This window comes from Mesoplodon mirus (assembly GCF_964341445.2).
Source record: "Mesoplodon mirus genome assembly, chromosome: 6".
Taxonomy (NCBI): domain Eukaryota; kingdom Metazoa; phylum Chordata; class Mammalia; order Artiodactyla; family Ziphiidae; genus Mesoplodon; species Mesoplodon mirus.
The window spans coordinates 5,252,282-5,279,161 of NC_138982.1; the positions used below are offsets into that span (position 1 = coordinate 5,252,282).

General features: G+C 42.4%; 1 protein-coding gene across 2 annotated transcripts; it reads left to right on the top strand.

Moving 5' to 3' along the window:
* The first annotated feature begins 5,960 nt into the window (after nucleotides 1–5,960).
* FAIM (Fas apoptotic inhibitory molecule) lies at nucleotides 5,961–24,386 on the top strand. 2 transcript variants are annotated; one of them, XM_082625406.1, is made up of 5 exons: nucleotides 5,961–6,435; nucleotides 12,416–12,548; nucleotides 12,838–13,066; nucleotides 20,181–20,230; nucleotides 23,632–24,385. In XM_082625406.1, the coding sequence occupies exons 1-5, from the start codon at nucleotides 6,395–6,397 to the stop codon at nucleotides 23,779–23,781; spliced, it is 603 nt and encodes a 200-aa protein (XP_082481532.1). In that variant the 5' UTR covers nucleotides 5,961–6,394; the 3' UTR covers nucleotides 23,782–24,385. The 2 variants fall into 2 exon arrangements, with proteins under 2 accessions (XP_082481532.1, XP_082481533.1); XM_082625407.1 differs by lacking the exon at nucleotides 5,961–6,435 and adding an exon at nucleotides 6,555–6,776 and having other exon boundaries at nucleotides 23,632–24,386.
* The last annotated feature ends 2,494 nt before the right edge of the window (nucleotides 24,387–26,880 follow it).

Here is a 26,880-nt window from a genome sequence, read left to right on the forward strand (position 1 = left end):
TGATCTCTGTGTCTGCCCCATGCAAACATGTCCTCACCCCACCGCCACCCCCTGCCCTTTCCATACTTAGCTATTCACACTAGCCTGGTTGGCAGATTTTCATTTTCAACACTTGGAACACAAAGAGTCTCACTGCTTGACTTTTCCAGGCTAATAGGGTGACTTACCCACTTTTCTGAGTGTAGCTGCCCTAATTATAGCTAGGAGGCCAAACATCATTGGTCAATTAGGATTATTTGGCCTGCAAATAGAATAGAAAATCTGATTCAAACTGTCTTCTTAAGCAATAAGGAAATGGATTATCTCACATAACAGGAAGTCCAGGGGCAAGATAGACTTTGGACTTGTTTGATGCAGTGGTTCAACAAGTTACCAAGATAAGTTATTGGAAAGTACAGGATATCAAGTTTATCAAGTTACCAAGGAAAGGTTTACCCTCTGGGGTGGGTGCTCCTTGAGTCACATGGATTATAAGAAGGAAGCATGGCTACTTGGGTAAAATTGGAGTTCTGTAAGGATCAAGAGGAAAATGGACGCTAGGTGGATGATCACCAGTATCCTTCACAATCTTCAAAGCAAAAAAGGCTGTGTATTCTCTAATTCCTAACAGTAGAACCTCTCTCCCATCACTCCTGGATTTTGTATGTAGCAAGTGGAGGGGAGGAAGCTCTAGAGCAGTGTCCTCCAAAGGAATTCCTTCTTCTGAACCCCTAAAGCTCTTCTAGCACCTCTCTGCCAGAAAAGGAAAGGGCCCTGCACACAAGTTCAGTCTTTAGGTCAGCATCCTGCTGCACTGGTCTCAAGAGTCTTCTATGGACTTCATCTACCCACCAGGACTGTAATGGTTCTAACACTTATTTAACATTCGTTCATTTACAAAAACTTATTAGGCACCTGTTATGTACCACGGATTAAACTAGATACTTTCTATGGTGGTGAGTAAACCAGATGTGGTTCCTGCCCCCAAGGAGCTTACAGTATAGTTGGGAAGAGAAATATGGAACAAATACAAATAAGCATATAATTATAATAATTGCTATGAAGGAAGAGAATAGGGTTACATACAGGAGACCTCCCTGAGGAAGTGACATTTAAGCTGAGATCCAAAGCCTGTCTTCATTTCGTCGCACTGCTTTCCTCTGTGCTTTGACTTCCCAGTATAATTTTTTTAAAGTTTTATGTATGTATGTATGTATTTATTTAATATGGCTGCATCGGGTCTTAGTTGCAACACGTGGGATCTTTGTTGCCGTGTGCATGATCTTTGTTACAGCATGCGGGATATTTTAGTTGTGGCTTGCGAACTCTTAGTTGCGGCATGTGGGATCTAGTTCCCTGACCAGGGATCAAACCCGGGCTCCCTGATTGGGAGCACAGAGTCTTAGCCACTGGACCATCAGGGAAGCCCCCCGCAGTGTAATTTATAGCCTACATTAGCAATTAAAACAGATCTATTTTCTAAGTTTCTAAACTGATTCTCAAATTTTCTCCTGAGTATAGAACTATCAGGTGTCTCCCCACAAGAAGAAGTATACCAAATATGAATGGCATTTGGTGAGGAATTCTTGCAGATTCTTCGACTCACAAGTCTTTTACACTTAGAATCCTTTATTACGCTAATACATTTGTTCTGCCTCCCCTGGGGAGGTATGATCCATGGGGACAGGGATCATACCTCACTAATCTTTTTCCAGCACCTAGCTTAGTCCCTGGCACATAGTAGGTGCTCAATACAGTGTTGAATTATATTGTTAAATCTGAGTGAGATTTATACAGCGGCATTCACCTTCAGTAGCCATTTTCCAGTATGAAAGACAATAAGCAAACAGCTCAGGCAAATATATTAATAACAAATGCTTAAGCATCCATACAGCATAACAATAGTTAAATGAATTGAGCCCTTAAAATGTGTCAGGCTCTGGGCTAAGCACTTTCATTTTCTAACTTGTTGACGCTTCACAACTTTAATGTAAGTACCGTTATTATCTTTGTTTTACAAATGATCAAATTAGAAGATAGAAGTTTAGAGAAATGACTTGCTAAGGTCACACTGCTAGTATGTGGCTGAGCCAGGATCCAGGATCTGAAACCAGCATTCAGGCTCCATGAACCACTTCTCCCAATGGGCATCTGCTCTACCGTAAGATCGGTGTAGGCACTGATTCCAACTTGCAATTATTTCGTCTGTCTCTGTATTAGTTATCTATTGATGCATAACAAATTACCCCTACTCAGAGCAGCTTAAGCCAAATACTTATTATCTGGAAGTTTCTGTGGGTCAGGAATACAGGAGTAGGCTAACTGCATGGTCTGGACAGACTCTTTCGTGGTGGTGCACTCAACGGGTTGGCCGGGGCTAGAGTCATCTCAAGGTTCAAGTGGACTGAAGGATCCATTTCCAAGCTCACTCATGTGGTTGCTGGCTGGCCTCAGTTCATTCCTTGTCACGTGGACCTCTCCACAGGCCGCCTGAGTGTCCACATACATAGCAGCTTCCCACAGAGGAAGTGATGAAGAGAATGTGTGAGCACCTAAGACAGAAGCTGAAGTCTTTTTTATAACCTGATCTTGGATGTGATATAGCATCACTTCTGCTGTAGGCTACTGATTGCACAAACCAACCTTGCTAACACTTGGACAAGGGCTATACAAGGATGTGAATACTAGGAAGTAGGGAGCTCTGGGAGCCATCGTGGAGGCCACCTACCTCGGTGCCTCTGTTTGCTAATTTTTGTGACTGTCTTCTCCACTAGAATGTAAACTTCATGAGTGGGGAAAAGCCATCAGTGCTTCTCGTTGTCATATCCCCTCACACGCTGCCTGCCATATAACAGACTGTCAATAAATAGTGAATAAATGTAATGATGATGGTGATACTGTTACTGAATTAAGTTGTATGGACCCTACTCAGGCCATAGCCCGGCCAAGGCTCTCTGCCTTGTCAGGGGAGGGTTCTTTTTCCGTTTGGGTTCGAGTGAATAATGAAACCAAAGCTGAGATGAACACAGCACAGGCTTTATTCAGTGGCCAAAGAATAGAGAAGCAGGGAACTAAGTTCACAGATCATCTTCTCACCCACCTGGCAAGAGGGATTTAATGTTAGAGTACTGTAGGGCTTCCCTGGTGACGCCGTGGCTGAGAGTCTGCCTGCCGATGCAGGGGACACGGGTTCGTGCCCGGGTCCGGGAAGATCCCACATGCCGCAGAGCGGCTGGGCCCGTGAGCCATGGTCGCTGAGCCTGAGCGTCCGGAGCCTGTGCTCCGCAACGGGAGAGGCCACAACAGTGAGAGGCCTGCGTACCGCAAAAAAAAAAAAAAAAAAAAAAAAAGTACTGTAAAGACAAAGCGAGGAGGAGTGAGGCTGATGATAGGGAGGCATATGCATTAGTCTACCAGGGAAGGGCAGGGCTTTTTCCAGAGTAGTGGCGTACCACCCGCTTTTATCCTTTTTGTTCTATAATGTCCAGTCCTGGTGGCTGGTACGGTGTGTCATTTAATATGCTAAGGTAGTTAAGTCAACGTATAATGAGACTCAGGGTCTGTTGTAGGTCAGATGCATCACCATCTTGGTCCCAGCTGGTTCTATCTGTTTTTTTTGTTTATAGATTCCTTTCTTATCTCTGGACCCTTTAACTTAAAGATTTAGGTGAACTCGTGCTAAAGGTGGGAGGTTGAAGGGTTGTGAGCAGAGACCAGGCTCAGCTCCGGCAACAATAGGAATTCCAAAGGGTGGCTTCCTATAATCCCGTCCCACTCTCACACAAATTCCCAGCTGCCATGCATGGTACCATGTAAATAATATTTTAAAGCAGAACTATATCATGCCCTAAAACATGTACTCATGTATATAATTTCTATATAACTATAGAAGGTGGACTTGGAGGCAAACACACCAAATCCACGAGAACGTTGGCCTTTGGGGAGGAGAAGAAAGTAATGGTGCTGCGGGTGAAAGTCAAATACGGCTTTATCTTCTACTGGGATTTTTTTATTGAGCCAACATTTAATGATGGTCAATTCTGGGTGGTGGGAATATGGGTATTTTTCTCTGTACTTTTCCATATTTTTAAAATTTCTCAAAATAAACTAGATATGGATTTTTAGTCTTAACCAATTGGAACATGTGCCTTGGAATGATCCTTAGGCACTTAAAAAGTACCTTCCTTTGGCTCTTGCTCTAATTAAGGGTGTAGCTACAAACCCCACTCTCCAGATGACTCAGACCAAAGCCTATTTTCTCCTGAAATTGTCAAAATTTTCTGGTTTGAAGCTCTACAAAATCACCTTGGTTCACTGCTTCTCCACTTTCTGTGTTGTGTGTAGATAGAGCCAGAGCCTCCGTGGGCTGAAGGAGAGAGACCCAAGCAGCAGCAGCAGCCTGGCCGGCAACAGGAGGCTGTGGTCACTGGCACTGGTGCTGACGTACAATCCTCTGAGGCCAGAGTCCTGGACCCTGGGCTCCTCTGAAAAGCACTGGTGCCTCTTCCTTTAACACACAGACAACAGTCACGCTGGACCAACACTGGAAGGGCACATGCAAGAAGACACTCTGAGAGTGGAAATAAAGTCAAAAGCAGATCAGCCAGATGAGTACGTTTCACACTCAGTTCAATACCTTTCACAGTATTTTGTTCAGGCTTTCTTTCCATGACAATCCTGTTTGATAACAAGCGACTATTCCTATCTCCAGTGTCCTGGACCCAGGGAATGAGTAGGTAGAAAATACAGCCCAAACTGGTAAGTTTCTTAATTCCAGGTACCCCAGAACCTATACCCAAGGAGGAAACAGTGGCACAGAAGAAGCCAGCGGAGAAATCAGACTGCCTCGCCTACTCTGGGGACAGACTTGGGTACACTTCACGAGTGGGCTGACCCTCACTACATTCTGGGGCCCCTGGGCAGAGCGGCTCCCCAGGCCTCTAAGATAGGACCTATATTTCTGTTCATGCACAATTAATACTTTTCTAATAACAGGCCTTGTTAATATGAACTTTTCAAATCCCACAGGCCTGGCTCCACAACTTATGAAGGGCTTTGGGTCTCTCTGAAAAATGGGTGTAAGTATAATCACTGAACTGTTGTGAGAACTACAGGCAATGATACACAAGGCACAAAGCAAGCATTCGATAAATGACACATCATTGGTCTTGTAAAAGATATTCTGATTCCCAAAGTTTTACAAGAAAATATGACTCTTCGTTAAACAATACTTTTGAGCTGCTGCCCAACCAGGGTTTCCTGGTCCTAGCCCAACAACTCACAGCTGTTTCTCAGAAGAACTAAGGATTGGGAGAAAGGAATTAGGGAGGTATCTTCAGCTAGCCTTGTCTCATCTCTGGAAATCACCACTCTGAGGCCTTTTACCTTTGCCCCCTAATTCATTCTTTTAACAATCATTTATTGAAAACTCTCTTTTCAGGACACTAGTGCAGAAAAAAATACAAACATGAGAAGTCTTTGTCTTCAGGGAGCTTTCAATACAGGGTGGCAAACAAGAAATCAGTGCTCTCTGACATTCAGCCTACTACTGTGCAGACAGGTTGACCTGATCAATCGATTGTTCTTTATTGTTTCTCAACTCCCCTTGTCTCACGTGCTTGCTCAGCATCCTCACTACCAACCCCAGAGGTGAAACAATCCTCTTTACCGTTAACATCAAGCTGCAGGAAGAAATTACAGGATGGGGCCTAGATGTCCCTGTGCCTCCAAATCTTCAGAGCCCCAGGACCCCCGGAGAATCCCTTCACATGTCTCTATTTTGTTGCTGGGGCCCACTCTCCACAGGGACCACTCACTGCTCTTCTCAGCTGGCCCACTCACCCACCGTCCTCCCTCCCTGCCGTGATGCGGTCTCTTCCTTAAAGTGAAAAACACCGAGGCCACCTAAAACATCCCTCAGGCCTGCTCTTCATTCAGTCATTTAACAAACATTTATCAGAGCCTCATCCAAGCCTGCACCGTGCAGACGTGGGAGATGCTAGAGTGAGAACCGAGCAGCCCCCGTCCCCGCCTTCTCGGACCTCGGTGTACAATTACACTGCACATTCAGCAAAGATCACAAAGCGTACTTGCACACCCTGAATGGAGCTGAGAAGGAGAATTCCAGGTGTTGCAAGCCTTAGGGGCCAGCGTAGTTTTCCTTAAGAAATGATATTTGAAGAACAATCTCAACAGCAAAATGGAGGTTAACTAAGGGAAGAGGCAGGGAGGAGCGTCCAGGCAGAGGGAAGAGCGCCTGCAGAGGCCCTGGGTGGGAAGGACCCTGCAGCATCTGAGGATCTAAATGAAGCCGGAGGAGGCAGGGGCAACCTCAAGCACAGGGCCTCGCGCCAACCCTAAGGAGTTCTGATCTTTAAAGGAATAGCCAGCAGCCTTACAGGGTTTCAAGGAGCGAATGCCACGATCGGATTTACCTGCCCCGCGGCTACAGAGCAGGTAGGGTTTGGCCCGCCTGGTTTTCCCCAGCGTCCGACCAGCGCCGGCTACCCGCTGGTTCCTACCGAGGCGTCTAGGGAGGGGGTGAGAACGCAAAGCCGGCGGCGGGGTTGGGTCGCGGCGCGGGGAGGCAGACGGCGGCCTGCGCGGGGCACCCCCGGGGGCCTGAAGCGCGACAGAGAGTCGGCGCGCTCGGGACTCGCGCCTGCCGAGCTCTCGCTTCCGCGGAGGCTGCGTCTGGTTCTCGGCGACGGGACGAGGCCACGGCGGCCTAAGTAGCCGAGTCGGCGGAACCCACCGGTCTCTGGGCCCAGAGCCTCGCCGCGGCCCACATCGCCCAGGTGAGCCCCGCGCTCCAGGTGGGGCGGCCCGGCCGCCCCGGAAGCCCCTGCCCGCAGCCCCAGGCGACCCCGCCGCGGCGCTGGCGGCCGCCATCTCCGGGCGGCGGCGCCGGGCGCGCCGAGCGGTGGGCGGTGTCTCCGCGGCCTCGCGACCCTGCGGTGAGGCCCGGGCCCGCACGGGGGGCGGGGAGGGGGCTCCTGGTGTCTCCTGGCGGCCGGGCCGCGGGCGGGGCAGGGACCGGGGCGGGCCGCGGGGCCCCCCTACCCGGCCAGGCCCCGTGACCCGCGGCTCCGGCCTCTCCCCGAGTATAAATTCATACTCGTCGCCGTCGGAAAAGTGGAGCAGAAAAGCACAAGCAAGGAAGCGCAGGAGCCGAACCCCCGCTCCCGGGAGACACTCGGGTTAACATTAAGGTGTATTTCCTTCCAGTCCCCTTTTCCCTGCAAGCATGAGCGGGCTGTATGTTTGCAGAACCTGGATCATAAAGTGCCGCAGCTCGGCTTCTTTGTCTTACCAATACATCCCACGCGTCTGCGCGCGGCTTTCGATGTTTTTCTCCATCCTTTTCATTGGCCGCCCTAGGCTGTGTTGGGGCCAGGTTGACCGCGCCTGGCCGGGGCTTGACGCTCGCTGAGTGACGGGACTGTGATTTACTTAATGGATTATCTCTCTGATGGTGAACATACAGGTGGTTTTCAGTTCTTAGCTATTACACAAAAAGCAATTCGTTGAGCACTGTTCCGTCTGGTTTTTTGAGCACGATTATTTGTTTAGAGAGAATCCTTTGTAAGGCTTGTGGTATACGTTGCAAAAATGCACCTCGGAAAAGTTATTTCCGTTTTTGTGCCTCGCATTTGGGAACACCTGGCTTAGGGAGCTTTCTGACAGACTTTGCTGGAGATCCCAGTGCTTCACAAGGGATCGGGCGGACGGTGTCAACACCTCTTTAAGTTTGACCTGCCTTGTAGCTGGCCTTACCTAGAGCTTTGCTGGAAAGAAACTGTGAGTACCTTAGTAATTTTTAAAACTGACTTAGGTTTAGCTTGGATAAACCATTACAGTCTCCAATACGACTAAACCTAAGTTAAAGCAAAATTCAAACTGGGGTTAGATGAACAGTGGAAACTGTTTTATATTTAAGTCATACTCTCTGATACATGGATGCTGGGTTGCTAGGGAAGGGATTTTAAAGGATTATGCTGATGGGTATGTCACCAGATACTCAGAAAGCTTCCTTTGAAGACATGTAAAGTTTCAAGTGAGTGAGTGACATTGTCCTTATCAGTGAAAATAAATGGAATTTGTTTTTCCATCCCTTTTATTTACATTCTTAAAACTTTGTGTTGAAATACAGGGGATTTTTCTTTGTAATGATCATTTTCCAGTTTGGTCACATGGTTGTGATAATTAAATGTATGTATGGTGGATGAGTTTAGAATATGACATGTGTTTATTAAGTCCAATTTGTAGCTTAGAGATCTGTGTGAGACAGATATTTCTCATTATTCATATGAGTAAGGTAGAAATCGGGGACATGGACAGCTGTGATCATCTCTTGGTTATAGGTGTAATCATATTCCAAGAAACACTACTGGCAGGGCACCTGGGTTTTTTTTTTTAAATAGTAATCTTTTATTTCTTTATTTCTTTATATTTATATTTATTTTTGGCTGTATTGGGTCTTCGTTTCTGTGCAAGGGCTTTCTCTAGTTGCGGCAAGCGGGGGCCACTCTTCATCGCGGTGCGTGGGCCTCTTCACTATCGCGGCCTCTCTTGTTGCGAAGCACAGGCTCCAGACGCGCAGGCTCTGTAGTTGTGGCTCACGGGCCTAGTGGCTCCGCGGCATGTGGGATCTTCCCAGACCAGGGCTCGAACCCGTGTCCCCTGCATTAGCAGTCAGATTCTCAACCACTGCGCCACCTGGGAAGCCCTGGGTTGTTTTTTTTTTAAACAGTTTTGTTGAGATATAATTCATATAGCATACAATTCACCCATTTAAAGGGTATAATTCAACGGGTTTTTTGTATATGACAGTATTAATTTTTTAACTTGTGGTAAAATATATATGACATAAAATTTGCCGTTTTAAAATGTACAGTTCAGTGGCATAAAGTACATTCATGATGTTGTGCAACCGTCACCACTATTTCCGAAACTTCTTCAACACCTTAAACAGATACTCTATAAATAAATGTTGAATGTATAAGTGAATGTTGATAGATGAGGGAAAACATTTTTTTCTGTGATCTTGATTTCTAACCTTTCTAATTTGCTGTGTTGTTTTTTATACTTTATATGAAATATAATTATAATTAATATGGTACCATGCCTTATCTTAGTGTGATAATATTTGAAGTTCCTTATAATGGAAAATTGGGCAGTTCTTTCAAGTTTGCTGAATTACTGAACTTTCTAGAGTCTCTAAAAGTTGTAGAGCAAATTTTGAATGATATCCCAAAGTCTACTCTGATTTACAAAGGATGCTTATTTAAGTTTATATTATGCTGTTGGCTTACTCTATTGCTATGTATTCTCTTTGCTTTGATAGTTGCAGGATACCCTCCACTTTCATAGGAGATATCCTAAGAAAAAAAATTTTTAAGATTTTTTTTGATGTGGACCATTTTTGAAGTCTTTATTGAATTTGTTACAGTATTGCTTCTGTTTCATGTTTTGGTTTTTCGGCCATGAGGCATGCGGGATCTTAGCTCCCCGACCAAGGATGGATCCCGCACCCCCTGCATTGGAAGGCAAAGCCTTAACCACTGGACCACCAGGGAAGTCCCCCTAAGAAATATTTTTAAGACTAGAAAAATCCACAAATATATAAGGTGCTAAAAAAAAGAGGGATTTATTTTAGGTACAGTGTGTTTTGAATCTTTAGCTTTCATTCCAAAATGCTTAGCTTTTCTTTGCCTGTTGGATCGCTTTTATGGGTGCTAAGGTCTTCTTTAATATCTTTAAATTTTTTTTAATTAATTAATTAATTAATTTATGGCTGCTTTGGGTCTTCGTTGCTGCGCGCGGGCTTTCTCTAGTTGCAGGGAGCGGGGGCCACTCTTCGTTGTGGTGCGCGGGCTTCTCACTGCGGTGGTTTCTCTTGTTGCAGAGCACGGGCTCTAGGTGCACAGGCTTCAGTAGTTGCAGCACTTGGGCTCAGTAGTTGTGGCTCACAGGCTCTAGAGCGCAGGCTCAGTAGTTGTGGCGTACGGGCTTAGTTGCTCCGCGGCATGTGGGATCTTCCCGGACCAGGGCTCGAACCCGTGTCCCCTGCATTGGCAGGCGGATTCTTAACCACTGCGCCACTAGGGAAGCCCTCAATATCTTTTTAAAAACAATTAGTAGCTTCTGGCTGTTTCCAAACCAAAACGATTGTCATCTCCCGTTTTTTACAAGGAGTGAGCACCCTTGGACATCTATACAGAAAAGGCTAGACTAGAGTAGATCTTGGGAGCAAAAAATAGTTGAAATTATTTTTCAATAGGTTTGGCAGGGGTACAACTGTTAATCCCAAATCTTCAAATGTGGGGGGTTTCCTATGCATGTGAGTATTATGTATGCTTCTGATTTTAGCATTACAGCCCAGATACTGTTTAGTTAATTACACAGGAGTTCTGGACTTTAGTTTTGGCTTGGGCTCTTCTAGTGACCTGAGCAAACTACGTAACTTTTATGGATTCATTATTGGCACTAGTAAATTAAGTGGGCTTGAGTAAGTGGGCAAATTAAGTTTGCTCTTAGAAAGCAAACTGGCATATCCCTGGATGCTTCTTGCAAGCTTAACACATATACCATACATTTCACCCATTTAAAGGGTATAATTCAATGGGTTTTTTATATATTACAGTATTAATTTTTTAAGTTGTGATAAAATATATATGACATAAAATTTGCCATTTTAAAATGTACAGTTCAGGGGGCTTCCCTGGCTTCCCTAGTTCAGTGGCATAAACTAGAGTTTATTCTCTGGTTTTCGGAAATTATAAATCCATAACAGGTAAAAATATGATTGGCTAATTTGTGTGATTTAACTTCTCTCCCTGAAAATGAGATATTGCAATTCTATTGTATGTAAATGCTGTTTCATCAGAAACTGCATGCAATTTAAGAAATGGATTGCAGAGTTAGAAAAACTCTTTGCAGATGTCATCTTTGTTGCTCTCAGTCTTTCTTTGCTGCAATTCTCCTTTTCTCTTTCCTGGCTGCTAATTGGATTAAAGACTGTTTTGCCAGCCATGGCATCTGGAGATGACAGTCCTATCTTTGAAGATGACGAAAGGTAAATGTCTTGCATTGCAATAAAACTAGCTTATGAAAATTTCAAGATGGTTTTAATCATTCAGGAGAGTTATTTATCCAGGCAAAGGGCACATTTTGTAATATTGCAGAACACATAGTTTTGCTTTTCTGTGATTTCGAGCAAGGGTGGTAAACACCTGGCATGGAGGTGGCCAGCACTAATGTGGCATCCTTTCCCATAGGACCTGGATGTAAGGTCTCCAAATCCGTCTCAGCACAAAATTCTTGGCAGTCACTTCAAAATGATATAAAATCCATTTACCGTCTCTGATTTAGACCCTACAAAGGAGATTAGAGTAAGAGTAGGATGTAGTTAAGAGACAGACTCTGGAGCCAGAGTCCTAAGTTTACATCCCATCTGCCACTTACTGTCACTGTGACCTTAAACAAGCCCTTGGTCTCTCTGAGCCTCAGTTTCCTCATCTATAAATAGAGATAATGATAGTACCCACCTCATGGTGAGGATTCTTTGAGTTAATATATATAAAGCTCTTAGCACAGTGATTGACACACAGTAAGTACTAAATAACTGTTAGCTATGATCATTATTACTGTAATAAATGTTACTTCTCTCAAAGCTAAAGATCTATATCAGTATCAAAATAGTACTTACATGTTACATATTCACTATACATAACAGGTTATTCACATAGGACACACATATAATATATATTTTATATTAAAATATTAATATAAACTGTGTGTTTAAATTGTGCCAGAAACTTGACAAAACAGAATCCTTTATATTTTTAATAAGATTTCCTGTAATAATGACAAGATTACCATCTTCCATAACATTTTTATATCTATTATAGAACATTCCTTCCATGACTTCTTTTTTCCTCAGTCTTAGTATTATAAATTCGAACCTTTTTTGTTAAAATTAATCCCTAGTTATTGGTTGAAGTGTAAAATGTTTTGAGAATTCTTGCTTTAGAGTGATTGGATCTGAAAAAGTAAAACCAAAATTAAATACTGTGCTTTTTGAGTGACGGGAGGAGAAGTAGAAACTTTTTACTGACCTTTCCAAGCATTATTCTGTGGCCTAGCTTAGAATACTGTCGTGGATAAACTGACTGATTCTTAATCCTATTATATTAAGGTGACTTTGGAATTATCTGACTGTATACCCATATATAGTAATTTCATCTTAAAAGAAGAATGCATAAGAGGGAGAAGATAGTTACATGTACTGTAAGTAGGCTTTCTTAGCTAATATCACTTTAATATTTTATAATTTCAGGGCTTTTTAAAATCTGATATCTTCACCTTGGAAGGATCAACTGGTTATTCTATTACTGTTTTGGCCTATTATAATTGCTTAATTTTATTCCCTTAGCCCTCCTTACAGCCTGGAGAAAATGACAGATCTCGTAGCTGTTTGGGATGTTGCTTTAAGTGATGGAGTCCATAAGATTGAATTCGAACATGGGACCACATCAGGCAAACGAGTGGTATATGTAGATGGGAAGGTAGGAAAAAATGTTACTTCGTAAAATATGGTGTACAGGGAAGCTTGATTTTGCTCATGTAGATTCTTCATATGTGAATGCAAGGCTTTTCTCTTACAGTGATTATCTTTATATATTGGCCTGTATCATTTTGCCATACAAAGCAAACTAATAATAGTTGTGCAATTCATAGACTATAACATCTAATATTTAAACTTAAAATGACTTTATTTTCTAAAACCTTTGTATCGTGAAAATATTAAATTTTCTTCCATTTATGTGTTTTCAACTTTTATATTTTATTACTTAGGAAGAGATAAGAAAAGAATGGATGTTCAAATTAGTGGGCAAAGAAACCTTCTGTGTTGGAGCTGCAAAGATGAAAGCAACCATAAATATAGATGCTGTCAGTGGTTTTGCTTATGAATATACTCTGGAAATTAATGGGAAAAGTCTCAAGAAGTATATGGAGAACAGATCAAAAACTACCAATACTTGGGTATTACATTTGGATGGTGAGGACTGTAGAGTTGTGCTGGGTAAGTGAGAGCTGTTTCTGCAGAAGTTGTTGGCTTTTTATGGTGGCCATTTAATTAGTTCCTCTAACTGTCCAGACCTTTTATGGGAGCTTTGAATAGGAGAGAATGTTAAGTGCAGTTATATTTCTCATGTGTCCTGTGGAAATGAAGTATTCATTGAATCGACTGATTTATATGGAAAATATGAGAGCCAGATTTTATAGTGATGGATTCGAGGATTATAAACTTGGGTTTAAAAAACGAAATATTGATGTAGACATTTGTTATCATTTGATATTTGTCTTTAAAAGCATGTCTAAAGGCAGTTGGAAATTAAAGATTCATCAGTAAAAAGGGAATTTTTCTCTAGGTAGCAATAGGCTTAGGACTGCAGCAGATCAAAATTATCAGTCCAGATAAAGTAGATTAAAAAATAAAAAGTAAGTCATTGCTCTTTAAGCTAAGTTCTGCTATTACAGATTGCCATCTGTGTTCTCAGCTTCTGTTGGGCCTACAAAACTTGCAAGAGAAATATTTACTACCTTTTCACTCTTCTGGTTACTCTTAGTATTTCCTGCTTCTCATATCACTAAGTTAAGACTATGTAGATCATCTCATTAATTTATGGATTCATTTATTTAGGTAATATTGAGACCCTCTTAAATGGCAGTTTGTGTACCAGGCCTTGAGGATACATAAATGAAGAGACTTTGTCTGTGTCTTTTAAGAGTATATAGTCTAGGGCTTCCTTGGTGGCGCAGTGGTTAAGAATCCGCCTGCCAAGGCAGGGGACACGGGTTTGAGCCCTGGTCTGGGAAGATCCCACATGCCAGGGAACAACTAAGCCCGTGCGCCACAACTACTGAGCCTGTGCTCTAGAGCCCCTGAGCCACAACTACTGAGCCCACGTGCCACAACTACTGGAGCCCATGCACCTAGAGCCCGTGCTCCTCAACAAGAGAAGCCACTGCAATGAGAAGCCCACGCACCGCAACAAAGAGTAGCCCCTGCTCGCCGCAGCTAGAGAAAGCCCGCGCGCAGCAACAAAGACCCAATGCAGGCAAAAATAAATAAATAAAAATTTTTTAAAAAGAGTATATAGTCTAGTTGAATGCTAGAAAATACCTTAAAATTTTTTTTTAAGAATGAAAAATGTTTATCAGGTAATAAATGCACATAGTTGGAAAAAAAGGAACCCAAAAAACTCCTGTATGGTTTATTTATTAAAGAAATTGGGTCAATTTTTCTTGAAGAGGATAGGAAACCACCAAATTGTCTTCCAAAGTGGCTGTACCATTTTGTGTTCCTCCCAGCAATGAGTGAGAGTTCCTGTTACTACACATCTTTGCCGGCAGTGTTGCCAGTGTTTTGGATTTTGGTCGTTCTAATAAGTGTGTAATGATATCTCACTTTTAATTTGCAAGTCCCTAATAATATGTGGTGTTGAGCATCTTTTCATATGCTTATTTGCCATCTGTGTATCTTCTTTGGTGAGCTGTTTCTGTAGAGCTTTTGCCCATTTTTCAATTGGCTGGTTTGTTTTCTTACTGTTGAGTTTTAAGAGTTCTTGGTATATTTTAGATAAAGAGTTAAAAAAATTGGAACCATAATCTTTAGTGCATTATGAGATTTGTTTCACATATCATGAGAAAAAAGCAGATTAATTTTTTCAACCACTTTGGCTTCAGTTATATTTAAAAGACTATGTCTAGGTTGCCATTTAAATACTTCCTGTCAGTCAATAATTCTAAAAATGTAACAAGATATTTAGATACACGTTCTTTATCGGATACGTTTTGCAGCTATTTTCTTCCAGCCTGTGACTTGTACTGTCATCTTTCTTTCTTTCTTTTTTTTTTTTTAGTTTCTTTTTGATTTAAAAAATTTTCCTCCTCTTCATTTTATATTTCTATTAAGGAATTATTTATTATGTTTGTTTTGTGTTCCTTTTAGTTTAGTCCTCATTTCTGAAATTATTTTTATTTCTAATTTTTACTGAGTTCTATACTTCATTTCTCAGTTTTTCTAATCATTGTTTAGTCATTCTTTCATATCTTGTATGATTTTCTTAATTTCTTTCAGCTCATTTTGAAATAGTATTTTACAGCTTTACCTTTCATGTAAGCATGTCTTTCTGATACTTCTATTATCTATAATGATGGTAGTCTGTTCTTTTTTCTTACAATTTTGTATGGATCTAGAGCTCAGTACCTTTCTTTGATAATTCTTATATAATCTTAGTTTTTCTGAATTTGTAGAAGGGAGTGCGGTTTTGTGTAGCTTTTTAAACTTCAGGTTCTTGAGTTCCCTTTTCTGTCGTTTTTGGATGATGTTAAAAATCATTGGGGCACACTTTCTGAGATGGCTGCTGTTTCCTTACCCCATTTTTTCTAGATTTTCTTTCTTTTACTCTCGTTTCCCTGGGTGCTCAGTTTGGATTGTCTTCCCACAAGTTTCTTATCAGTGTGGGGTTTGTATTGGAAGGGAGCTTCGGTGGGTTGGTTTGAGGGTTCCTGGGGCCCAGACTGCTGTAGCCCTTTCAGACCCCTCCCGCCGCTCCCACACCCCATCCACCGTCAGGATGTAAAACCCCTTCTAGTTCAGCTGCTCTTCACACACCCCCGCTCCGAACGCTCCAGTTAGAACCGGGACTGCCGTCTGGGGATTCTTAGGTCCACCAGAGGCTCTGCTGCTTCCCTCTGCTTCCTCCTGCGTGGTTGCCGATACTACAGCTACGGTCTTGTAGTTGCCCGTGGTTCCCCCGCCTCTTGGTACTGTAGAGTTTGTGGTGTAGAGACTGTCCATGGGGTCTTTGGTTCTGTTCTGTTGCCCTGTCGGTTTCAGCAGGGGAATCTGGAGACAGTAAAAAGCTCATGCCTCTGCTGCCACTACCACCATCTTCATCATCCGCTTTCAAAGTTACTTCATCCCCCGGTGAGTAAGATGAGGCTGTGAACATATAGTTCCCCCGCCGCTCCTCTCCCACCTTTACCACCTTCAACTCCTGTCTTCTCTACCTTTTCTTTGACATCATCAGAGTAGCTAATATTTGTATTCTGCTGTGTAGCCATAACTGTGTTCTGTGTTTTTTCTGTAGGTTGATTCTAAAATTAAAAACCAATAAATTACATTTATATTATTGTGATTTTATAAATATTTTTGGAGTGGGCCATGGTTACATTCTTTCTCTGTATTATTGTCACCCCCCCTGTGCCACTCAAAGGAAGTTGTTTTTAGTGTCAAGGTCAAGTGAGTTTTCTGTTCTATAATCTACCAATTTCTCAAAATTATACCTCATTTTTTGTTTACTTCACAATTGGACCTTGATTTTTTTTTTTTTTTAGTCATTTGTTTTTCTGGGCTCTTCTGGTGGCTTTTCTCTTTTCTTGTTGGAAATGGAAATATATCTTCTTTGCTCATGTTCCTAATGTCTGTTTGCATTTTTTACTCGTATTATCTGTTGCTTCAAAATCTTCTTATTCTTAATGACAGTATTCTTGGGCGTCTGTTGACTTCCCGTTCAAAACTAGATAGTTGCTTCCCAGGCCTGCTGCCCAGGGGCCGTCCTGGGCTTGCTTTCATGGAACCCTGGCTTTAGTTCCATCAGTTATTGAATCCCACAACTGCCAGTTTCACCTTTGTTTACTGGAAAATATCCTTAAGTGATTTCCTAATAAAGGGTGTCTAGGAGCTAAATATTATGTGAACCTTATACGAAGTTGATGCTTTTGCGGAGTATAGAGTTCTAGCTTTAAAATGTGTTTTTTTTTTCCCCCTGAGAAATTTTGAAAGCCTTGTTCCATTGTCTTCTATTCTCCATTGTTTTGAATGAGAAGTTCTATGCCAGTCTGAACCTCGTTAGTTTTTTCTTTCTGGAAGCTTTTGGGGGCTCATCTTTATTTTCCAGAATTTTACAGTGTTGTGTTTAGAAATGTAGTGGCTCACCAGCTACTTTACTTTTAGGTGAACACTGGTATTTCAGCATGTTTTTTATTTGCCTCTTTCAGAATTGGGTGAGGCTGAGCCTCTTTTCATGTGTTTAAGGTCCTTTTGTGTTTCTTTTCTGATGATGCCTGTATGTGTCCTTTGATCTGTTTTCTCTTGGGTTGTTGGTCTTTTTCTCCTTGATTGCTAGGAGTCCTTCTATTACTAAAATTAGCTCTTTGTATTGTGAGCTTCAAGTATTTTTCCCAGTCTGTCATTTATTATATGACTTTGCTTATACGTATGCATGTGTTTTTTTAATCATGCAGAAATCTTTTTTACTTTCATGTAGTCAAATTTACTTACCCCTTTTCTTTTATGGCTTCTGGATTAGCAATGTTCTTCAGAGGCATGTTAATAACAGCTATTATAGAAAATCTGAGTACATGTACACATTCAGTTGGCCCACTAAATAAAATCCCGATTGTCACCACCATCATGGTTTATTTGAGCACCCTGTGCTCTGATCCAGGTGGCTGAGCTGGGTTTCCCCACAACTGTGGCCGTAGATGCTCCCCACTCAGGCTGCCATTGGGCTTCCCCTCCCATACCTCCTGGGCCCCTCTGCCCTTCTCTCTCTCCCTCTAGCCCAGTTCAAAGTCCTTTCTCCACGCTCTAAGTGAGGCTCACATCTCGAGGTGCAGGGAGAAGAGACCGTGTTCCTGGAGTAGACGGCTTGTCAGTGTCAAGGCATCTCAGCCTTGACACCCAGGCAGCCTTTTTTTTTTTTTTTTTAATGTGAATAGTACTTTTTTTTTTTAAGACGATGTTGGGTGTAGGAGTTTATTAATTAATTAATTTATTATTTTTGCTGTGTTGGGTCTTCGTTTCTGTGCGAGGGCTTTCTCTAGTTGTGGCAAGCGGGGGCCACTCTTCATTGCGGTGCGCGGGCCTCTCACTATCGCGGCCTCTCTTGTTGCGGAGCACAGGCTCCAGACGCGCAGGCTCAGTAGCTGCGGCTCACGGGCCTAGTTGCTCTGTGGCATGTGGGATCCTCCCAGACCAGGGCTCGAACCCGTGTCCCCTGGATTAGCAGGCAGATTCTCAACCACTGTGCCACCAGGGAAGCCCGTGAATAGTACGTTTTAATGATTTGAAATTTAAATGCAAACAATTACCAGAAGAAAGCATGTAATTTTTTTGAATTGAATTTTAAATTTAATTTTATTTATTTTTTATACAGCAGGTTCTTATTGGTTATCTATTTTATACATATTAGTGTATATATGTCAATCCCAATCTCCCAATTCATCCCACCACCACCCCTCCTTTCTCCCCTTGGTGTCCATACATTTGTTCTCTACATCTGTGTCTCTATTTCTGCCTTGCAAACCAGTTCATCTGTACCATTTTTCTAGATTCCACATATATGCGTTAAAATACGATAGTTGTTTTTCTGACTTACTTCACTCTGTAGGACAGTCTCTAGATCCACCCACGTCTCTTCAAATGACCCAATTTCGTTCCTTTTTATGGCTGAGTAATATTCCATTGTATATATGTGCCACATCTTCTTTATCCATCTGTCGATGGACACTTAGGTTGCTTCCATGACCTGGCTGTTGTAAATAGAGCTGCAGTGAACATTGGGGCCCAGGCAGGTTTTGACCCCTGGGCTCTGTGTGCACACACAGGTCCCGCTTCTCTCTAGTCTTCGTTATAACACCCAAAGCTCGTCTTCTGGCTGCTTAATGAGTGCAGTCCTCCCACCTGCCACTCCCTGGGACACTGACATTCACAAGTGGCTCTAGGGATCCTCCACCAAAAGGCATATGCGTTTGTGACACGCGCACACATGTACACACCTCCCTGGAGTGAGCTGCAGCTGCTTAGCTAATGCCCAAGTGTATCGTGGCAGCATTTTGCTCTATCGTGTCAGCACTGTACCCTGAACAGTCCATCAAGTACTATACCTATATTTTTTTCTTATGATCCAGTAATTTTCCCCTAAGTGAAACCGTAACAAAATGAATAGAGATTATTGTGCTATCCAGTGTGAAATTTAAGGCTAAATTGCTCTCTGTCCTGTATAACAGCAGGGTAGCCTTGTTTGGTGGTCGCTTTGTGCCATCATCCAGTCGGGTGAGTGAGAGGCAGGAGGAAACATCTAGTCACTGGTGTTAAAGGACGTTCTGGGAGGGATAAATTAGGAGTCTGGGATTAACAAATACATACTACTATATATGAAATAGATAAATGACAAGGACCTACTGTATAGCACAGGGAACTCTACTCGATATTCTGTAATAACCTATATGGGAAAAGAATCTGAAAAAGAGTGTGTGTGTGTGTGTGTGTGTGTGTAACTGAATCACTGTGCTGTACACCTGAAACTAACACAACATTGTAAATCAACTATACTTCAATAAAAAAAAAGAAAAGCAATACTTGCTATAATCCAAAAAATAAAACTACAAAAGGGATAAGGTCAAATATTACATTACTTGAAGTACGTAGGTTTTTAAAAGGCCAAAAGCATTCTTTAATTTGCTAAAATGTATTGGTATCCTAAATGGAAACACGTTGTAATCCTGGGAGTGTGTAAACCCTTCTTTGATTCACAACCAGACCTTAAAATTTTATTACAGGGCCTCCCTGGTGGCGCAGTGGTTGAGAGTCCGCCTGCCGATGCAGGGGATACGGGTTCGTGCCCCGGTCTGGGAGGATCCCATATGCCGCGGAGCGGCTGGGCCCGTGAGCCATGGCCGCTGGGCCTGCGCATCCGGAGCCTGTGCTCCGCAACGGGAGAGGCCACAACAGTGAGAGGCCCGCATACCGCAAAAAAAAAAAAAAAAGAAAAGAAAAAAAAAAAATTTATTACAACATTTCAGATGATATGAAAAGACAGACATTCTGTGTGGAAAGGTCCCTCCTCACATTCATTTGTGTGCATCCTCCTCTAAAGATTTTCTTTAACAAGTCTTCAGTAATTTGTATTGGGATCATGATTTTCTCTTAAAAGATTGCTTTCATTTGTATTCGTCTGCGAACAAAAGATAAACACAGTTTCTTCAAATTTGGAAGAACTTCAAAGCCATGAATGGAATGAATGGAGCTTTCAAAATCCAGTGTAAGAAACTCTTCTTAAAATAATAAAGTGTTAACTTTAAATCACAGATTATAATTCTTTTTTCATCTGTTACTTTTACAGAAAAAGACACTATGGATGTGTGGTGCAACGGTACAAAACTGGAGACAGCAGTGAGTTGACCTTTTGATTACTCTCACCATGTGCGTGAGTGACCACTGAAACGTTGCTGTGTTTCCTAACTGGAGATTTTATAAGTAACGAAGGTCCTCTTGGTTAAAAACAAAAAGGAGATGAAGTAATCCTGACTCCAAAATCTGAAGACCTTTCCTGGGCAGTGCCTGGGGCAGTGAGAGTTTGGTAACAACTTATGTCTGGCACCAAGCTCATACTCTACCTTTCCTCTCCTGGACCAGCCTCTACCCTGAAAAGAGTTCCCACATTTACAAAATCCTCCCCGGCGCGGTGCAGCGCAGCGCAATCTGCCGCGCAGAGTCCTTCGTCCTGGGACACGGACGCGGCTGGAAAGGTGGCCGCCCCCTCGCCCGTTACGCCCGTTTCGTGGGGACCCTGGTGCTAAACCATTCGTAGACAATCTGCTTCTGGGTCCGGGTTTCGTACCTAGCAGAGCAGCTCCCTTGCTGCAAACTTATTGAAAGTCAGCCCTCGACACAAGGGTTTGTAAAAAAGAAAGAAAAAAAAGTCCTCCCCAAAGGTTGAGTCCTCCTGTGTTTATCCAGGTTAAAGGGGTGCTTTATACCACTGCTTCTCAAACTTGCATGCATAGAATCAGTTGGGATCTTGTTAAAATGCATATTCTAACATGTCCTCAGGTGTTGCCAGAGCTGCTGGTCCACAGGTCACACTCTGAATAGGAAGGCTTTACACCATACACTCAAAAAGCAGATAGTACTTCTCTAAAAGCAAAGGTTGTGAAAAAGAAATGACGCACACAATGTCAGGTGACACAAAGGCAGGTAGGAAAGGGCACTGTCACGAACCCCAGAAGACAAGTGGAATTTGTAGAGTAGCAGTGCTAAGAGGCTACCCCACCCATTGAAGCCGAGCACAGTGAGATCCCCATCCAAACCCCAGTGTGTTGGGCTTTTGCTGCTTGCGCCGTTAGGGCTGTGCTGGGACGAATATAGGAGTGCATCTCAAGTGGGAAGGAAATAATCGTGGTATGTACAGCAGGGGAGGAAGTGAAGCAGGGGAGGCGGTCCTGGACAGCTGGGAGTGTGGAAGCAGGAGCTGAAATCTTTGGGTGGAAATTCCCATGTGTTCTGGGGTCAGCTGGCAAGCAGGCGGTATACCAGTCCTGGTGTCCCCTTTCATGGCTTCGGACATGAACACCAGGGCTAGAGATCGTGAGCAGCTCTCTTCCCCGGCACAGCTTAGCTAGTTGCAAGTCGTGTTTGCTGCTGTCATCTCCCTTCTCTATTGTAGGTCTGGGAAGGTGAGGAGATGTGCTTGGAGGGAAGGTCTGGGATAAATGTATTCAGCAGACTAGCTGGGTCTTATAGCCAGTCTGCTTCTAAGGAAGTGCCCAAGCCAGAAATCAAAAGTTACAAAGATTAATGCTTTTCTCTTTATTAATCCTAGTTTTAATTCTTGAAGGGAAATGTAACCAGGGCTCACTCCAAATTGATCCTCCAGAGTTTGATCCACCCTCTGGGTTAAACCTACCCATCGAGACTTTTATGCAGAGAGGCTTGGAGGGCTCTTCAGTATTTTATGTCTCCTTTTGGACCAGCTTAAGTTTCCATGCCTACTGTGTGCCCGACGCCACATCTGCTAGACCTTCCTATTCTCTTTTTCCTACCCTGGAATTCTCTAGATGGAGAGTCTGCACTTTGGGATCACATTCCCTCCACCCTCCAGGAATTCTCCAGTGCAAATGTAAAGAGAGATTTAAGAATGTGGTTGTAAATAAGTAGGAAGTTGAAAATAATGTCCATCCACAATGTCTTTGTTCCTCAGTAATTGACAAGAAACCACAAGTATTTGGACAATAGCTCTCACTCAGTTGCCTCCTCATTGTAACTACGACCTAGGCAGTTTTGGCAGCTCCATATCCGGGCAGTCTTCCCCAGCACTATGCACACCTGCTCTTGCTGCCTGTGACTTACAGCTTATTTTCTCCATTTCCTTTTCATCTCAAAGCATCGTGACCAAGACTATGTATCTGTCAAATTACCAAGAAGCTACTCACAAGGACTGTATTATTCAACCCTTCCTCTGCCCTCCAAATTGATTTTTACAGAAGTATGACCTGAAGGGTTTTTTCAAAACTCAATGTGGAAAGGGGTAAAAAGAATACACTAGACTCCAGGACCAGCACCCCCAGTCCTTGTGGTCAGTACACCTCCGTGTTGGCCAGATTCTTCCCAGAGCTAAGAAAAAGCTTCCCTCTGATGCCTCCTGTGCTTTCCTTGGTTGGATAATGTTAGCTACGGGGCCTTGCTCTGCTTTGGCTGCCAGGAAGCTCATAGCCAAGTTGTGAGTCTGATGATGCTTCTTTGCATAATTCACTTTTATCCTCTAAGCCTCCTGTTCTTCCTTCCTTCTCTGTACTACTTGGCCCCTATCTTTTTACTCTAGATCAGTGATGTTCAATAGAAATATGAGCCACAGATAGGAGCTTCATATATAACTTTTCTAGTAGCCAGATTTCAGAAGTTTTACAGTGAAGTTCATCTTAATAAAAATTTGATTTAAATCCGTATATCAAAAATATTATCATTTAACATGTAATAAATAGAAAAAGTTTCTACTGAGTTATTTTACATTCTTTGTTTCATACTAAGTCTTCCAAATCCAGTGTATATTTACCCTTAACAGAGTATCTCATTTTAGACGCACCTCATTACATGCTCAGTTGCCACATGTGGCCAGTGGCTACTGTACTGGACAGAGCAAGTCTAGACTCAGTAGTGTTTGGTTTTATGTTTTTTGTTTTGTTTTGTTTTGTTTTTTGCAGTACGTGGGCCTCTCACTGGTTTTATTTTTTATGTTATGTATTTATTGTAAGCCACCTTACACACTGGGGAATCAGATGTTCAGAGTGGTTAAGAACACTCTATCCCTTACTGACTGGGGCCTTCAGCAAGTAATTTAACCACTCTGTGCCTCAGTTTCCTCACATATCAAATGTGGATAGTAATCGTACTCCAATCAATCAGGTTATTGTGAGGATGCAACAAAATAATGCATGTAAACCATTCTTTGTATAGAATAAATCACTAATAAATGTTTGCTATCAGGTTTATTATTTTTACTTTTGAAAATAGTCTACATTGTCTACATAGTATATGTTATAGACACATAGCCATTAGGTACACTTTTTTTTTTCTCTGAAACTTAAGATTCTTAAAGACTGTAGGGGGTGCAAATAAGAAACCTTCATAACAGAGACGTAAAAGCATCTAAATACAAGCTTCTAACTTTAATCTTGCAAAGTTTAACATTGAACTAATATGTACTTCATTATACCTCCCTTTTTAGGTGATGTTAATGCTCTAGACAAAGATAAATGTTTCTGGAACACTAATTCCTCCTTCTTTTGTTTGCCCAGGGTGAGTTTGTAGATGACGGGACTGAAACTCACTTCAGTATTGGGAACCATGACTGTTACATAAAGGCTGTCAGTAGTGGGAAGCGGAAAGAAGGGATTATTCATACTCTCATTGTGGATAACAGAGAAATCCCAGGGATTCCTGAATGACTTCATGTTAATGATTTTAATCTTAACAAGTAAAGATCAGGACTTTTTAATTACTGTGGTGATTAAATATGTTCAGTATGTACTTTTCAGTACATCTAGTCGCCATGTCTTTATGTTTTAGTTACTTGAAACTGTAATGTTCCAAAGGTCAGGAAAAAAATTATGTATCATAAATATTGCAATTTATTTTGTAAATAATGTAAAATGTTTTAATGTCAAATGGAAAATAAGATACGGACCAAAAATCACTAGTGTTTTACAAGAGCAACTTTTACTATAATAAATGCTATAAAATAAAATTGGTGCTGCTTGATTTGTGTTTCTTAAAATGGATGTCTTTGTGTATTTTTAACCTGTGCATATAGATTGTCGTTGGTATACAATGATATTATTAGTTTAACTGAAATGAGAAACATTTTCTATCTGGAAACAATGTTAAGGAGATGTCAAAGAGTGTCATGTAAGAATTTAATTAAAAATAGGTTTCTGAAAAAAAATAGTTTTCTGAAAATCCAATTGTTTAATCAGTATGATCAGGACAAAAAAAAAAAAAAAAAAAGGAAGAAGCAAATTTCTTTACACCAGACAGCATCAGTTGCATTGTCAGGCAGTGTTTAGAAAGTCAGAGTTGCACACCTGTGTGGAGGTAGCCAGCACCAGTGTTAACGCTTTGTGACTGAAGCAGACCCACCCAGGCAGATTCACAGAGATGCCGCCTCAGTACGGGAAGTGGTCCAGATTGTGTCAGTGCTCGTTTCTGAAGGTCTTTCAGGGCAGGACATGGTTTAGTCGTAGAGCCTTTTATCGGGGTATTTCATGTCCATTATCACATGGGGAGCCTCCATAAGAGGGAGACTTCTCCATTTTCTAGACTTGCTCTGTCCACTACGGTAGCCATTAGTCATGTAGCTATTTAAGTTAAATTAACTAAAATGAAACAATTAAAAGTTCCTCTATCACACTAGCCACATTTCAGGTCCTCAGCAGTCACGAGGCCAGCAGCCACCACGTTGGACAGTGCAGATACAGAACATTTCCATCATCATACCAAGTCTGATTGGACAGCACTGGCCTAGAGACATTGTCTCAAGCTTAGTGAGCTGTTCTGTACTGGCACAGGCAGGATTTAGACCCAGGTTTTTCTGACGCTAAAACCCACGCGCTGTACTACCTTCTCCCTGCCGCTCACGTATTTCTAAGAGATTTGGGGCAGAACAGAGGCACAACCACACTCTAACATCAGGCACGAGGAACTGAGGGGCAGGACAGCAGTGAGGGAACGTGGCTCAGACAGGCGGGGCCCCGGCAGGCAACACGCGTGGTGGCAGAGCATCTTGAAATTAGCCTGTGACTCACCTACTCTGACATTTGTTTTACTTGAAGTCTTACGACTGGACGGTTAGCACACCACATGTATAGGAATCGTCCCCCTGCTCTCCCCACGCCACGCCCCAGCCTGCCTTCACTGCCACTGGAAGATTGGATGAATGAACTAAGAGGGACTCTTCTGAGGCTTATTAAACTCATTTTTGGGTTTGCTTTCAAGTGTTTGGGTGTGGTCGTTTTCATTTCCCTTGAATAAAGGGCGTTATTTATTTATTTATATAATGACTGTGTTGGGTCTTTGTTGCTGTGCGCGGGCTTTCTCTAGTTGCGGCAAACAGGGGCTACTCTTCGTTGCGGTGCGCGGGTTTCTCAGTGCGGTGGCTTCTCGTTGCGGAGCACGGGCTCTAGGCGCGCGGTCTTCAGTAGTTGAGGCATACGGGCTCAGTAGTTGTGGCTCGCAGGCTCTAGAGCACAGGCTCAGTAGTTGTGGCGCACGGGCTTAGTTACTCTACGGCATGTGGGATCTTCCCGGACCAGGGCTCGAACCCATGTCTCCTGAATTGGCAGGCAGATTCTTAACCGCTGCACCACCAGGGAAGCCCCTAAAGGGCGACTTTTAATGGCCATATTTTATCTGGTACAAAAAATGTTTTGTGCCATGTCCAAAAGCAAAGCAATTATTTTTAGACACTTTGTTTTGAACTCTAGCTATTAGCAGTCAGAACTGTACTTTGCAGTGTGTTATTATGTTCCTTAGCAAACACTTGGGGATACCGTTTGATTCAGTCTTTTGGAGACCAAACCTTGAGAATGTAGTTTGCCTTTGACTTGGTGAACCCATGTTTTTTGTTTTGTTAATTTAAAGCAGCTTGGGGGCATTCCTTGGCAGTCCAGTGGTTAAGATTCAGCGCTTTCACTGCCGAGGGACGGGGTTCAATCCCTGGTCGGGGAATTAAGATCCCACAAGCCTTGCGGTGCAGCCAAACAAACAAACAAACAAACAAACAAAACCCAGCAGGGTCACGAGGAAGGTGTATAGCCTGGGTTTGAAGTTTGGCACCAAAGGTTAAGTTCTTGAGCCTCCGTTTCTCCAACCTAAAAAATAAGGCTATTTGTTTTGTTGTTTTGCTTAATGAGATATTTTAAATGTAGAAAAAATAGAAAATAATAAAACAAACACTTGTATTATTTAACTGGGTTTACCTATCATCCAGTTTAATAAGTAAAGCATTAAAATACAGCCGAAGAGCCATATACCCTTGCTATTCCCATACCCCTCCCTTGCCAAAGTAATCACTATCGTGAACTTGATGTTTACCATTCCCATGCAAGTCTGTATTCTTTAACTGTGTAGGTATATATCCCTAAAAAAATACAGTATTACTTAAAATTTTAAATGTTATTTTCTATGGATCCTTCCTGCAACTTGCTTTTTTTCCATTCAATATTGATTTTGAGATTGATCTAGGTTGGTACATGTAACTCCAGTTCCTTTTAACTCTTGCATTCAACCATACGAATTTAGCCATCCACTCACCTCAGTAATTTTCAGATGATCATTATACCATCAAAGCTCTAATGAACATCTTTGTGTCTCTGTGTGTCCCTTGAGAATATGTGCCAGTTTCTCTAGGGCTTTGCTATTTAAAGTGTGTCCCTGGACCAGCAGCAATGACATCACCTAGGAGTTTGTTAGAAATTAAGAATCTCAGATCTTTCCAGCCTACCAAATCAGAATCTGGGTTTTAATAAGATCCCATGGTGATTTGTATG

Bases quoted from the DNA above. Each gene is read 5' to 3' on its own strand.
- FAIM (XM_082625406.1), top strand. From the start codon at position 6,395: ATGCCACGATCGGATTTACCTGCCCCGCGGCTACAGAGCAG. The intron at 6,436-12,415 runs GTAGGGTTTGGC...TTATTCCCTTAG, and splicing joins GCCCCGCGGCTACAGAGCAG to CCCTCCTTACAGCCTGGAGA. The intron at 13,067-20,180 runs GTAAGTGAGAGC...TTACTTTTACAG, and splicing joins GGACTGTAGAGTTGTGCTGG to AAAAAGACACTATGGATGTG.